This window comes from Melospiza georgiana, chromosome 9 (genome assembly GCF_028018845.1).
Source record: "Melospiza georgiana isolate bMelGeo1 chromosome 9, bMelGeo1.pri, whole genome shotgun sequence".
Classification (NCBI taxonomy): domain Eukaryota; kingdom Metazoa; phylum Chordata; class Aves; order Passeriformes; family Passerellidae; genus Melospiza; species Melospiza georgiana.
This window is the reverse complement of record NC_080438.1, coordinates 17,918,393-17,932,768: the sequence shown is the minus strand read 5'-3', so window position 1 is coordinate 17,932,768 and position 14,376 is coordinate 17,918,393. Positions and strand designations below refer to the sequence as shown.

General features: G+C 39.8%; 1 protein-coding gene across 3 annotated transcripts in view; it reads left to right on the top strand.

Annotated features, from left to right (window-relative positions):
- Positions 1-6,481, top strand: part of PRKACB (protein kinase cAMP-activated catalytic subunit beta) — a 79,417-nt gene extending 72,936 nt beyond the window's left edge. For all 3 annotated transcript variants that reach the window (XM_058030668.1, XM_058030666.1, XM_058030667.1), the window contains one exon: positions 3,009-6,481. In XM_058030668.1, the coding sequence (XP_057886651.1) occupies positions 3,009-3,134 (126 nt within the window). In that variant the 3' untranslated portion in view covers positions 3,135-6,481. The remainder of the gene's footprint in view (positions 1-3,008) is intronic.
- The last annotated feature ends 7,895 nt before the right edge of the window (positions 6,482-14,376 follow it).

Genomic DNA, 14,376 nt, shown 5'->3' with positions numbered 1-14,376 from the left:
CTGTGACTTCTTAATTGAGAAAGGGTGAAAGTAGTTTAATCTTTTAAGGTTCCAAAGGATATGTATAGGTTGAATTATGTTTCTTTTTCTGTGTATTCTAGCCTGGACCTCTGTGTACATTCATGTTCTCTTTAACACACATGTTGTGCATTAGTCTATTTCTGGATTATCTCAGGACAAGGCATCTCCTGCCTGTCTCACTTTTTATTTAACCCCTGGTATAGTGGCATCTATAAATACTCCTCCACAGCAGAAATGAATTTGTTTTCCTTTCCAGCCAGCACTCAGACTGAACTTCAGTGTGGAGAAGCTCATGCCAAAGCTAGAGCTTTTTCTTTTCTCCTAAAGCAACCTGCTCTTTCTGTAAAAAAAGCTAGAGATAAGTGATAATATTTAAAGAAATTGGTTTGGATTTGAAATGCGAACAGTCTTGACTATAAAGGCATGAACTTGCTGCTGTAACAGCAGTATTTTAAGGGCCAAACCTGAATACTAACAATAGTTTATAAAAGGAAACTGGTTGTTTGGCTACACAAACTGACAGTACAATTGTTGAATTATTCACTAATGTATTAATTAGTAGAAGACAGGGTACAATTAATGCATCCTGTATTCCTTGCATTAAGTATAGATATTTTTAAGAAAATATTCCCCATTGTGGAATTCTAATTATCTGCTCTTCACTTTCTTAATGGCTCTTTGCAAGGAGGCATTATATGCAGCAAGATTCATTTGCCAGTATGCTGTTTGGGAACACCCAGGCCCCGTAATATTAACAGTGTTTTAATACTGTGTTAAATACTCTTAGCATTGCTAGTGTACTGCTATAGTGAATTACTTTCACATAAATAAGAAATATTTTTAAATGTTAAGAAGTAGTAGAGTCAGAATAACTATTACTAAATTTAAAGGTTGTGAAAACTGATACTGAGTAAGTTTTGAAGCTTCCAACTATAAAGAATAAATATTGTAATAGGGTCTGAATCAACAGCATGGATTGTAATGTCATTCAAGTAGTCACAGAAATACAGCAATAAACCTTAGACTTATACTAGTTTTTCACAGTGGCTGTTACCACAGCATGTATTCTCTTGAATAAACCTAGTGTTCCATTAGCAGCTAATGTCATGTGAATGGTTTTGGGGTTTATTGGGGTTTTTTGGGTTTTTTTTGTTGTTGTTGTTTGTTTGTTTTTGTTTGGGGGTTTGGTTTTGGGGGTTTTTTTGGTTTGTTTTTTTGGTTTTTTTTGTTTTTTTGTTTTTTTTTTGAGGGTTTTTTTTTAATGCTATTGTCATAAGTAAACCAGTCAATTACTTCATATTTTGGATACAGAATCACAAAATTTGCTGATTTGGAAGGGACCCACAAGGATCATCCAGTCCAACTCCTGGTCCTGCACAGGACCCCATAAGTCACACCATGTACCAGAGAGCATTGTCCAAACACTTGTTGAACCTCTCAGGCTGGTGTGGTCACCACTGCCCTGGGGAGCTGTTCCAGTGCCCAAACACCCTCTGGGTGGAGAAACTTCTCCTGATACCCAACCTAAACCTGCCCTGCCTCAGCTCCAGGCCATTCCCTCGGGTGCTGTCCCTGTCACTGAGCAGAGATCAGTGCCTGCCCCTCCTGTTCCCCTCTCGAGGAAGTTGTGACTGCAGTGAGCTCTGCCCTCAGGCTCCTCCAGGCTGAACAGACCCAGTGCCCTCAGCTGCTCCTCACGGCTTCCCCTCAATGCCCTTCACCATCTTTGTTGCCCTCCTCTGGACACTCTCTGATAGTTCAGTGTCTTTCTAACATTGTGGTGCCCAAAACTGCCCCCAGCACTGAGGTGAGGCTGCCCCAGTGCAGAGCAGAGAGGGACAATCCCCTCCCTTGCCCAGCTGGGGATGCTGTGTCTCATTTGAAAGTGTTCTAAAGTTCAAGCAGTAAATGAGATATTTTCTGTGCTCTGAGTTTTGCTGTAATAAAGTAACTAAAAATCAGTTTAAGAAGACACAGAGACAGAATTCAGATACTGGTAATGTGTGCCTTTGTAGGCTGGATATGTACACAGACTGTGTTCACTCAGGCTAAATCACTGAAACATGTATCTTGTTTTAAAAATAAGAGGATATATCCGTGACAATTGCACGCACAAATGCACAAGTTACTGTTATTTCTTGGCAGTGTATAATGGTATTGCCCACAGTCTGGAGTTTAATTTTGTTAGTCTGTGCTGTACCTCTTTAATTTACTGATTTAAACATGCAACACATCCCCACCATCAGCATCTACCTGGGGGCACAGTGTGGTGTGATCCTCTGCCTCAGCTGGAGATGTGCTTGCCCCATTTCATTGTCTCCCCACCATTCTGCCTCTGGCACACCTACTCCTTGAGATGTTTGGGAGAAAGATAGTGATTACTTTGTGTTTCCAGGTTTAAATTTGCATCACCTGCATAATTTTTTGTAATTTTGCTTACCTTATAGTGCAGTCTTTGAGTGACTCCTTCAAGTCATTGCTTGTGTCTCATTGTGGCCTAGTTTTTAGAAGGCTTTCACTTCTCACTTGGCTCCTAGGAGAAACTTCATAAAATATGCAGAACAAATTCTTTTCCACTTGAATTAGGTTAGTTTTTATTTGGGAATAGAAGATTGTTTTCAAGTAGGAGGGAGAGGCATTCCAACCTTTCCTAAGATTTTTGTGTGGTGATGATGGCAATCAATGTACTCCATGTCCTGTGCTAATGAGCTGGAAGGAGCAGGATCACCTCTACAAGGAGGGGACTAATCTTTGTTTTGAGTCTGTCAGCAAGAGATTAATCTTTTCCAATTTAGATTCACACATCTAGGTCTCTACCTTCCTAGGTTGGTTTTGTTTGTGCCATGACTTAAATCTGTAATACCTGATTTCTTGGCAGGATGTGAGAAGTAATGGGAGTATTGCTGTGCTCATTATTACAATATTAAATCTATTGGTATTTGGCCAGTAACATTTCATTTGCCTTTTTGTATTTCCTACCAATACAGGTAGAAGCTCCATTCATACCAAAGTGCAGAGGTCCTGGAGATACCAGCAACTTTGATGACTATGAAGAAGAAGATATTCGTGCTTCTCTAACAGAAAAATGTGCAAAAGAATTTGCTGATTTTTAGTAGGAGTAAGAGGACAAGATGACATCAGGGCTCACATTGGGATCTTTGCACTCTGTTAACAGATGAGGTGGAGCTGAGACCATCATATGTCAAAACAGTTACCTAGTTACTTCATTCCACAAAGCTGACTGAGGTCTTTATTGCCATCTTCCATGTGTGCAGTTTGCACCAACCCTTCTAACTAGGCACAATTAAGCAAGCACTGTTTGTGCAGTAACACAGAATAATAGACCACTTTCCTACTTAACTTTGGTTTCTGTCGTTCTTTGTTTCTGTGTATTGTTCATTTTCCCCCTTTGAAATGAAGTAGTTTTTTACCCAAGAATGCTCCATTTTATTTTGAATTAATGTATTATTTGTGTGAGTGAAATGGAAGGTGTTGCGGCTAGTGTGATTTAGACTGAAGTGAAAGATAAATGTTGCTTCTAGTCTGTGCCAGCCAATAATTCATGTCTGTCTTGTGTCTGATGCTACAATTTATAATAATTTTTTAGTAGCTCAGACTAAACCTAGCCAACATTTTTAGCATTTTTGAAGGTAGTATTTATCGCCATATAAATGTCTGCTAAATTAACTTAAAAACATTTCTTCTTGGAGGCTGACCAAAATTCAGTAGAATCAATTGGATGGCTTAAGTAGGGGACAGTAGCTAGACCCCGTGCCTTGGTTTTCTACATCCCTGCAGTTTTCGTCCCTGCCTCCTTCCTTTGTATTTCCCACCTAGGCAGTAGGCAGGTTGCCATAACCAGACTGTACCATGGAAAGCTTGCAGTCTCATCAGAGGGAGTAATTCCACCTGGTCTGGACTTTGGACCATATTAAACCAAGTCAACTTACCAGCATTTCAGTTGGCAGGTGTGAAATGGCTTGTTTAAGATCAAGAACCCTAAACTCTTAAAGGAAGTTTTGGTCAGTACTGTAGAGAATTCATTTTGATTCACTTTTTCTTCTTCTGTTTTTTTCTTATTTTTTTAAAAGTAGCCAATGTTTCGGCTCCCAAAGTATTCCTTGCTTCAAGCCTTTTTTGACTAAAAAAGGCATCCATTAGAATAAAAACCATCATGCCACAGAAAGCAAAATGCGCTCTGCCATTAGCTATGAAAAACAAGTGGTTTAGCAAATGCAAAATAATGTTCTAGATGCATCGCTGGATGAACACGGTTATTTTTTGTTAGCTGTTAAGAATAAGAGGTTATTGCCAAGTTTTTATTCTGGTATACTATATTAGTAAACTGAGGATGGAGTACTGCTACAATCATTTTCTTTTTAATTACAGCACTTCATTCATGAAGAAAAGAGATCAAGTTTAAAAACTGCAACAGCTGAGTTTATTTTAGTTGCGTTGTGTCTTCATTTCCTAACCTACTTTCTTTCAATCAATCAGAATGTATGGTCACACAGATACAAGTATTTGGGTTTAATTATGTTTTGTATACTCTCACCAACTGACTTAAAAGGTATTGCTACCATGTGCTAGCTTTGGGCACTTTTACACATTTATTTCAATGTTAATAATCAGCGGCTCAGCACTTTTTTCGGGGTTGCTTTTAAACTTATTCATAGTAGTTTTATTTGAACACTTGGTTCTGGCTGTCTCAGTGACCTGTCTTAAAACAGCACATCTAAAAGTTTAAACTAGACTCATGTTTTATGATAAATTTACATGCATACAAGGATGAATTGTTTTTTTAAAAAATGAGCTATATTGATACATAGCCATTGGATTTGTTTGAATGCCAGTGCAAATAAACAGCTGGCGTTCCTTCCTTTTAATCTGTACGACGCTCCTAAAAGAAAGGCCTTTGTAGACATTTTACAAAAGAGTATGAAACATACCACCCAATGTTCTGTCTGTTTAGGTTGTTGAGCATTTTTGCACAACGTCATTAGGAGGCTGACACTGAATGCAGTCTTTGTCCACCCATATTTACATACATGCAAGAAAAGTATAAGATACTTTGCTGTAGCAAATTTTATGTAACAAAGATATATCGTCACATTAATAAATTTAAAGAAATCCTTTGTATGAAAATGTTAAAATCTTTTGTATTTCATTTAGACCAAGGACATGCTGCTGTATGCTAGCTGTATGCGATAAATTCTACAGTAACTTTGTTGTCGTTTATGAACTTTAAAAGATTTTAATAAATGTTGAAGATCACAATTTGATTCTGTTATGATTTTAATTTTTAATCATTACATTTGTAGTTCTAGAAAGGTTCAAAGATTTTTCTGTTCTGTAAAATACTGTAATCATTCATCTTGCGTGTACAATAAGACAAAAGTCTAGGAAATTGGTTCTGACATGTCTGTCTGATATCCAGATTAAATTCTACACGGGCATAAGTGGAAAAGTCATCATAATGCCATGATATTATGCTATTTTTTAATTTTATGAAAATCCTGTTAGAAAGTAAAACACTTTTCCAATATGGCATAATAGACTTCAGTATGGAAATGAGATTCTATTTTGGAAAAGGAGGGGAAGTGTGCAATTTCCAAGGCATTAGTGAGTACATTTGACAATGTGAGTATTATACAACCCTCTCATTTAAACACAGTCATGAAATATAACTACAGAATATTATGTTACCTGTATTTAATTTGAAAAATCCTTTTCACAATATGGAAAAATTGTATATCTATGACAGTAGAAGCTTGTTAATTTTACACATTTGAGGAATTAAGTGTTGAACTATATGGTATATTTTAATTGTACTCTAGTTGTATGTAACTTTCATTTCCAACATAAAGGATTGTATCTCATTAAGTAAATTGCTTTTTTTATTATCTTGTCAGTTGCATTAAAACCCTTATTTTTAAATCCTTTAAAGTATTTTACTAATTTTTGCAAATAATTAGATGTTTTTAAGTGCTGCAATAGTGTGCAATAGTAAACATTTATATACGGAAGTGCAAATTAAATTATGTACAACACTTGTGCTGCTTCTTTGTGAATCAGAATGTTGTATGATGACAGTTGTTGCACCTCCCCATGTGTGAGCAGAGTTTGAGAGCAAGAGGAAGAGGTTGTGAAACCTACTACACATATGAGTTGGGGCACAGTAAGCTTTACACTAACTAGGGTGTCTGGAGAAGGTGATGTGGAGAACATTAAAGGCACTATGAGAAGTCTTGGACTTCTTAGACAATCAAAAGCAAGCAAGGTGATCATTAGCTTCAGTATTGTTTGTCTTCATTTTATTTTCATTCAGACTCAATGCTTTTTATTAAAGATAATTGCCTGTTTTTAAACTGTCTGCAGATCCCGCTGTACAAACTTTGTGCTGTGTCTCATTGTGCTGTGAAACAACTGATAGAAGTAAAGACTGTTCATGGTCTTGGCATTGTTTGTCTTGAGGCTTTTTCTGCAAGTGGTGTTTGGAGAGGTTCTGGTGCCTGCTCTGTAATGCAGCTCCTCCTCTTCCCACTGTCTGAGCCAAGCTGTGGCCTCTGTGCTTCTGCTGCTGTGCGCCTGCGACTGCGGTCTTGTGTTCTTGGTTTCCTGGTACCACTGCTACATTACATTTTAAAGACCTTTGTACTTTTTCTAAAGCTCAGCTAAAAAAACCTGTGAAAATACTGTCTTCTGCTTTTACTACAGCTCCTAAACAAGCACAGCATGCTGAGCCACAGATTTGAAGGTGTCATTCAAATCTGTTCTGATTTCCTGCATAAGGAGGACTTATCCCAGATCAGAATTGAGGAGCCATTCCATAAGAAAATCGTAAAAAACCAATTCCATTCTCTAGCTGAGATGCATATAGCTGATCTGGATCTGTTTGATGATACTAAAAAAAAAAAAAAAAAGAGTTTGACCACCACAGTTTTACAAGTGTGGGTCTTGCATACATTTTAAAAATGTTTTTAATGGAAAGGTATTTTCACGAGGTATGGACTGATTTAAGTTCTTTAACAGATAGGTAAAATATGAGCCCCTAGCTTCAAGCTGGGCAGTAAAAGGGTTAGAACTCCACAAGGGTGTTTAAATGCCTTATAGATAGTAAGTGTTTGTCATCTTGCGTAGGGATTACGTGAAGTGTTGATTTTTTTAGAAGTGTAAGATGGGTACCTAGAGGCAAGACAGGATCTCATGAAATCTTCCCTTTCTAACTTCTGAATTTGATGATGAATAAAATTATGAATTAAATCTGAGATCTAGTCACATTTTTACCTCTTTATTATTTGGATTTGGGAAGGGGTATTGTATGACAAAAAGGGATGCCTGAAGGAACTTTGCATATACTGAAAATGTATTTTATTTTTGTAATTGACTAGTACAAAGAGTGTAGTCCCTCAGAGGGATAAAAACAGCTTGAGGTTTCTATGACATCATTAGGATCAGTTCCCACCAGTGTTTCGAAGCCAGTAAAAATTCCTTTAGAATCCTTACAGCTTCATTGTGCTGTTCTCTCCTTGGAGGGTCAAGTACCAATGTCTTTGAAAAACATATTCCTAAGAATTGTGTGTGTATGGCTCTTTGCTTTGAAGCTTTAAAGAAACATAGTTGTGGAGTTCATTGACATGAGCTGCTGTCACTAAGCGTGAATGGAAGAGCCAGTGGCAAACTTGCACATTTCTTACTGCTGCCAAGCTCACAGGTCTAGATTGTGATGGAGCACACAGTGGAAACACAGTAGTCTGATGGCAAGGCTGCAGCACAAAAACTCTTCAGGATGAAAGGTTGGAGTCTGAGGAGGGAGGTCAGTGATCTGTTCCATCTGTATGCAACCACAGTAACAGGTGTTTTCCTTTGCTGGGAGGTTGTTATCAGAGACTTCTTCCTTTGCCTTTGCTTCCAAGGTGCTGTGGAAGATCAGAGAGGACACAGCTGTAGCTATGTTGACACAAATGGAGCAAGGTCTCAACAGCCTGGCAAGCAGTGTGATATCTTCTGAGTGTGTTCAGTAAGTTCCAGGAAAAATTACTGCTGACTAGGGCAACAAAGAGAAAATTGGAGTGCTGGAAAGGCTTGGTTAACTGAATTCTTCCCCCACCAAGGTGTTTTAATTCAATTGAAGGCAAAAAAAAAAGAAAAAAAAATTCAAGACCTCACTTAGATTTAGTGGTGTATTAATGCTTTGGTCTACACAGCAATATCACAAGAATACCAAAAGTATTGCTCTTTTTAATTTGTATCTACATTGCTACTTTGAATGTGTATGTAGTTATCTAAATAACAGTTCAACAAAATGAATGCTTGATTGGGATGTCCTTTCACTTTCTCCTGTCTTTGCCATCCTTCTACTTGATGCTTGCATGAACTGGGGATCTGAGTGTCAGGACTCTGGTAATGATAGGTAACACCCTAAACATGATTCACCCATCTCATAGACATGTTAATTCAGGGTAAGCAACCAATATGTAATCCTTTTATAAATGCCCAGTGTTTATCAAGTATCTGTTTTCAACTGCCCCCCCTAAAAAAAGGCACTGTGTGTCCTAAGTTAATATATTATCTTTATTTCCCTTTTTCTCTGGCCATATTGGGAAGTGGCATTCTCTGGCATTGGGAAGTGTGCATCTGGCAGGCTTGCTTACCAGTGGCAAAATTAGGAGAGGAACTGAACAGGCAGCCTGAGTAAAACATCCCATGGAGGCAGAAAGAGGATCCCAGTGGCAGAACATGTGGTGTAACCTGCATGTGGTGATACAGTTTGTTAGTGCAAGCACATGAGTTCATCTCCAGAGTGGTTCTGCTTCCCCAGAACCACTCCAGAGAGCCACCTCCCGAGGCCACAGCACCCACAGCTCATGGATTCTGGAAAGGAATTTCAGAGCAAGACTGAGTTTGCTGCAAGGGGTATTTCCTGCCAAGAGAAGTATTGCAGGGAGTGCTGGGAGGAAAATAACTCCCTCAAGTCTCATAAACTTATTTGATCTTTTTTGAAGCCACTCAAGGAAACTTGAACTATCAGCACAAGTTCTTTTTCACTTGGGATTTGTGCAACACAAACCTCTGCTTTAGGGCATACCTAGTGTTGTGTCTGAAGTTACTAAACTCGTCTTCATTCTGCTACTACCTATTGACTAACAGAACTCAACTCTGACTTTTCTTGAAGTTTTTTTTAATGTTTCAGGTTACTGCAAAATCCTGTCAACTAAAATCATGAAAGGAGATGGTCTTTAAGGTCCCTTCCAACCCAAAGTATTCTATGATTGCATCTTCAGGAGCTTTCCATAGCCAATTGCTCTAGTTAGATTTATTTGCCATTAGATGTCACATTTACATGGTGTGGAATGCTGTGTAAGACATGTCAGCTGCAGAGCATAGTAAGAATAAGAGACTTGGAAAGTATTTAAGAGCAATAGGGAATGAAAAATTTAGATTGTACCAGTCACATAATATGTCAGGGAATAATACATGCAATACCAATCATGAGTATTTGTTCTTTGTGTATTAGTAGATTTTGCCTTTAAATCCTTTTTGAGTTAACAGCTGCAATATTTTTACTAGTTTTCATATCAGCATGAACGAAAAAAGTAGGTTTTGACACTAATTTGAACAGAAGTATTTTTTCATAATATGTATTATTGCATGGACTATATAAAAATTTCACTAAAAATCCCTGATTGATAGTTCCTATTACCATTTGAAGCTAGAAGTAGAGGTGTCTGTACTCATAGCCCACAATTACATTTCTATTTTATGTGCAATTAAAATTTCAGAAATACACTGTTTTAACCAAAGATGGTCACCAATAAAAATTGGAAAGTGTTCCTATGATTATTTGTTAAGTAAATAGTATTTATAGTAGTTGGATATAAAATTTTGTGTTGGATGGTAATCAAATTTAGGTATATCTCTACTAATTATGTTTACAGGCAAAATAACAACTGTTTATATTTTTCTGAATTATGTGATCACCAGAGCAGTTGGAGAACAAGTTACAGCAAATGTGCTCTTGAGAGCACCCGTGATCAGAGCATCATCAACCAATTTAAGAGCTGAGTAAGTTTTTAAACGATCAGTTTAACTGTTACAATCTTAATGCAGAACTGTTGAATGTCATGTCTGCTCATATTCAGATGCATCTGGGTTTGGTTTATATCAAAGGAGAGTAGAGGGGGAAACAGGGTCATCCAATGTGTGACTGGAACATTTGCCCCCTGTAACACAGCTTCCTTTCTTGCAGTCTGTTTTGGCCACCACTGTCCTACCGAAGCACTGTGTGCATGCTTTGAGCTTGCACATTGATGCACAAATCATAGGGATGCCATTCCTTCTGCTCTGCTCACAGTTCAGTGCCTGAGAGCACCCAGAGCACCTGTACGTCCCCCAAAGAGAAGCAGTGAGTGAGACCCTTCCCTGGCTCTGGGGTGCTTTCCCAGGGCTGAGGAGCAGCATCCTGCAAGGCTGAGCAAAGAATGAAAGTTACACCCAAATAACAACGTGGAGAGAAAATGCCAGTATTTGCTGAGACATGGTTGCTTTACAAATCTTAAAAATCTGGATATTTCTGACAGTCAGTTCTTCACTCCCAGGAGAAGGGCTTCCCAGCAAAGTGGGGGGAAAAAACTAGCACTCATTTTTCAATGTATTGTTTGAAATATAGTTGAAATTTCTGCTTGAGTTTTGTTGACACATTTCTGTCTGTAACTGTTTTTCTGAGTGCATCACCATGTTGTGCTCTTTCATTTTCCTCACTTCCTGCAACCAAGTGCTACATTATAGATTTCCTAGAGAGGTAGTAGCTATTTCACTGAGATGGGTGAGCCATGTTTATATAAAATGTTTTTATCAGGCTGGATTCCTTTTAACACTGTTGGTATTTCAAATGAATACTTTTTATAAGCTTCTTGCTACATTATTACAAGCTGGGCAAATATGTGGCAGGTATTACTGCTAGTATGGGCACAATGAGCTGTGTTTTATACAGTGGTTTTTTAATATGAAGTATAAGCTTTAAAATAACAAAAGTTTAAGTCTAGACAGAAGCTTTATTAAATATGAGCAACTACTACAATAAGGAGTTGCACAACAAAATAAGTAGGGCAGGAAATTCTCAGTGAAGTGTATATAATTCAGGTGCAGGAAGATTTAGTTAAGCAATTCAGTCTTGGAAAAAAGAGGAAGTAAAAGCATAAAGGTGTCACTGGCCTTGCATTCTAGTTAGCTACTGTACACATTCATTTTTAGGCTGTATGAAGAGGGTGCAAGCTCAGTCATCTTACTGGAGATTCATATGATTATGAGAAAAAGGTCAGGTAATGCATATTGTATCCACAGTACCTTAGAATACTAAAGCAAAGGTTTCAGGGGCTCCCCAGCAGGACAGAAGCCAGATTTTTGCCCCCTGCCTGGTCAGTGAGTGAGCAGTGCTGCTCTCCCCAGCCTGCAGCCAGGAGCTGTCACTGATCCAGCCTGGCAGCCAGGAGCTGTCACAGGAGGTTGTGCACATCTACAGACCCTGTTCTTTACCTTGTGGGAGAGCACCCTGGGAACTGCAGGGAGGGTAAGTTCAGGCCCACTGCCTGCTGTGCTCTGATTTGGTGTTTAACACATGCAGTAACATAACTGCCTCCAAAATGAATGCCAGCTGGTACCAAGTCACTGCTGCATTCTGGCCAGCGGTTTTCTGCCTCCCTTCCCTCCTCACTTGCTTAACACCATCGTGATCTTTAGGCTTTTGTCTAGGCTTTATGCAGAACTTCAGAGCAACATGACAATACCCAGCCATGCAGAACACATTGGCTGGCCAGAAGGGAACTGTGAAGAAGACACAGCTTGGTTTCTGGAGGACCTTCCTGGCCAAGACACGAATTGAAGAGAGGCACTTCATTGCTGGACTCCATGGGCTTGGAACTGTCTCTCATTCCTCTGTGGAGTGCTGAAGTAGGGAAGGGACAGCAGGACAACAGGTAGTAAGCTGTTGATACCGTGGAGAAAGGTAAGTGGCAACATTCAATTCAAGCAAACTAGAAATACTATGGAGAGGGATGGAAAATACCTTAAGTGAAGAAGGAGAGTTTTCTGAGTCTAAAGTGCTGAAAAGCTGCAACTGGACAAGTAAGAGGGATTTTTCCTCTTTCTGGGTAGATAGGAGTTGCCAGGAACTGTGGAGAATATCCTTAGTTACTTATCAGTGCAAGGATGCCTCAAATCATCAGTACCATATAGGTGTGATAAAAATGTAGTGTGGGATAAGGGGCCATTCAGAGCAGACTGGAAGGGGAGAAGGTACTGCCAAAACCCTACTGCAGCCCAGGGTGCAGCTCCAAATGTCCTCTCCTGGAAGGTGAATGTACAGAAAGGAGAAAGGGGAACAAGATCAGAAAATGCAGACCACAAAAGGGCTGTGGTCATTCAGATGTTTGAGTCTGTATAAGAATGTTAATACCAGAGAAACAGAGAAATCAAATATTGCACTTAAGAATATTAAACTAAAGATTATTACTAGAGGAACAAACAAGTATAAACTGTTTCTATATTTTTTAAGTTATAGACTAAAATTTCTTAATCCCCTGCAAAGAGGAGCTGGACAGAGCCTTTCTGCAGGGCAGAGTGGGCTGAGATTCCCCATGAGGAGCCCCAGGCCAGCACTGGGTGTGAATGTGCTTGTGTGAGGGCTTGGTTGTGATGCCAGGAGATCAAAGCCCATGGCCTGGACAGTCCCTTTCCAGTCTTGTATTGCTAGGAGGGAAATGATGCGAAAGGGATTTTTAGACTGTTGTTAGTAATTGACTGGACGTAGCTATACATTTCTTCAGTTTGCTGGGCAACCTGGCGTTTTACACCCATGCCACTTCCACACTCATGACAAAAGTCACTCAGAAACAGCCTGTGCCCCCATTGGACTCCCATGCTGCCAGTCCTGAGCATTATATGGACTTGATGATTTTTTGACCGCCAGCCACATCTGGATGAAATCTCTTTGGTTTACTTTCTTCCTCACAATGAGCAGCAGGAACCACAAACGATCGCAGCCAGCCCCGAAATGTCTCCCTGAGAACCCAGAGGAGCAGCAGGCACCTTCCACGCCGCGGTTCGGGTACCGGCGGCACCAGCAGCTCCCAGAGCCGGGGCCGTGAGGGGAAGGCGCGGCCCCCGTGGGACTACAACTCCCAGCAGCCCCCGCGGCGCCGGCGCACGCGGCCTGCCTGGCGTCTGCCGCTGAGGGCGCAGGGCTTCCCTCGGGGCCCGAGGGCTCTGAAACATTCGGTCGTTGTTGGCAAAGAAATACGTGTTTTACACGGGGCCAGATTCATTCTACTCTGCATAATGCCGCCTTATTGAGAGGGGTTTCCCCTCAATTTCCTGGGTTATTTTCTCTCTCAGCTTCCCCAATGGTTTTTTTACCCAGGGCACTGAAAAGAAAGTTCCAAGGGCTTTATTTAGCTCTGGGGAGCTGAAATTCAGTACTCTCTGCACAGCTAGCAGGGTGCTGTGCTCTCCCTTTGCCACATGTGCCGTGCATTTTGTCTTCTACTCTTTAACTGCCAGGGATAAAACAAAAGGATAGGAAGGATTCCAGTAGGAAACTGACATTTTTCAATACCCAGAAAACAGGGTCCACTGGTATCCAATAACTGCACTGACCTTTGTGTGTTTCCCCTCATGTGATAGCAGAAGTTCAGACACACACAGAGGACAGACCCCTTGACTTGGATCTGCCAACCCTGGTCTCACTTGGTTCCCTGCATGGCTTGGAAACTTTTTCTTTTTGGCCATAAGCGGGATGCAAATAGTCAAACAAAAGGCTAATTCACTTCTCTGCTTTATCTCCCTCCAGACATAATTTCATTATAATTAAATTACCTTACCCCAATGAATGAAAATACAGGCCACAGATCATATTCCACACTGAATTTTTCCACAACCCATTTTCTTAAAATTCCTCTCTTTTCTGTTCAAGGTCCTCTAGAAGGAATGCATGCACTGTGTGAGCCTCACTTCAAATACTCAAAGGATTAACTGAAGAACATGATGAAAGGGAGAGTGTGAGTAAAATAGCTCGTTTATATTTGTATCCTCAAATGTCAGTTCATTACCAAAGTTAGAAACCAGCTGATGCAGAAAACTCATTATGGCTTCATTTAGAATGTTTATTTCTTTAGAGACAGAAAAGAATTGCCTTGCTTGGCTAACTTGTCCAATACAAATATGCCACATTTTACAGTGCACTTTGGGATGGGAAGTAAAGAGGATTTTGTTTAGGGCACCATACACTTAATCCTCTATTTATTTTGTTTATCTGCATTTATTTAAATCCCAAAGCAGTGAGAACTGTTACTGCCCTCT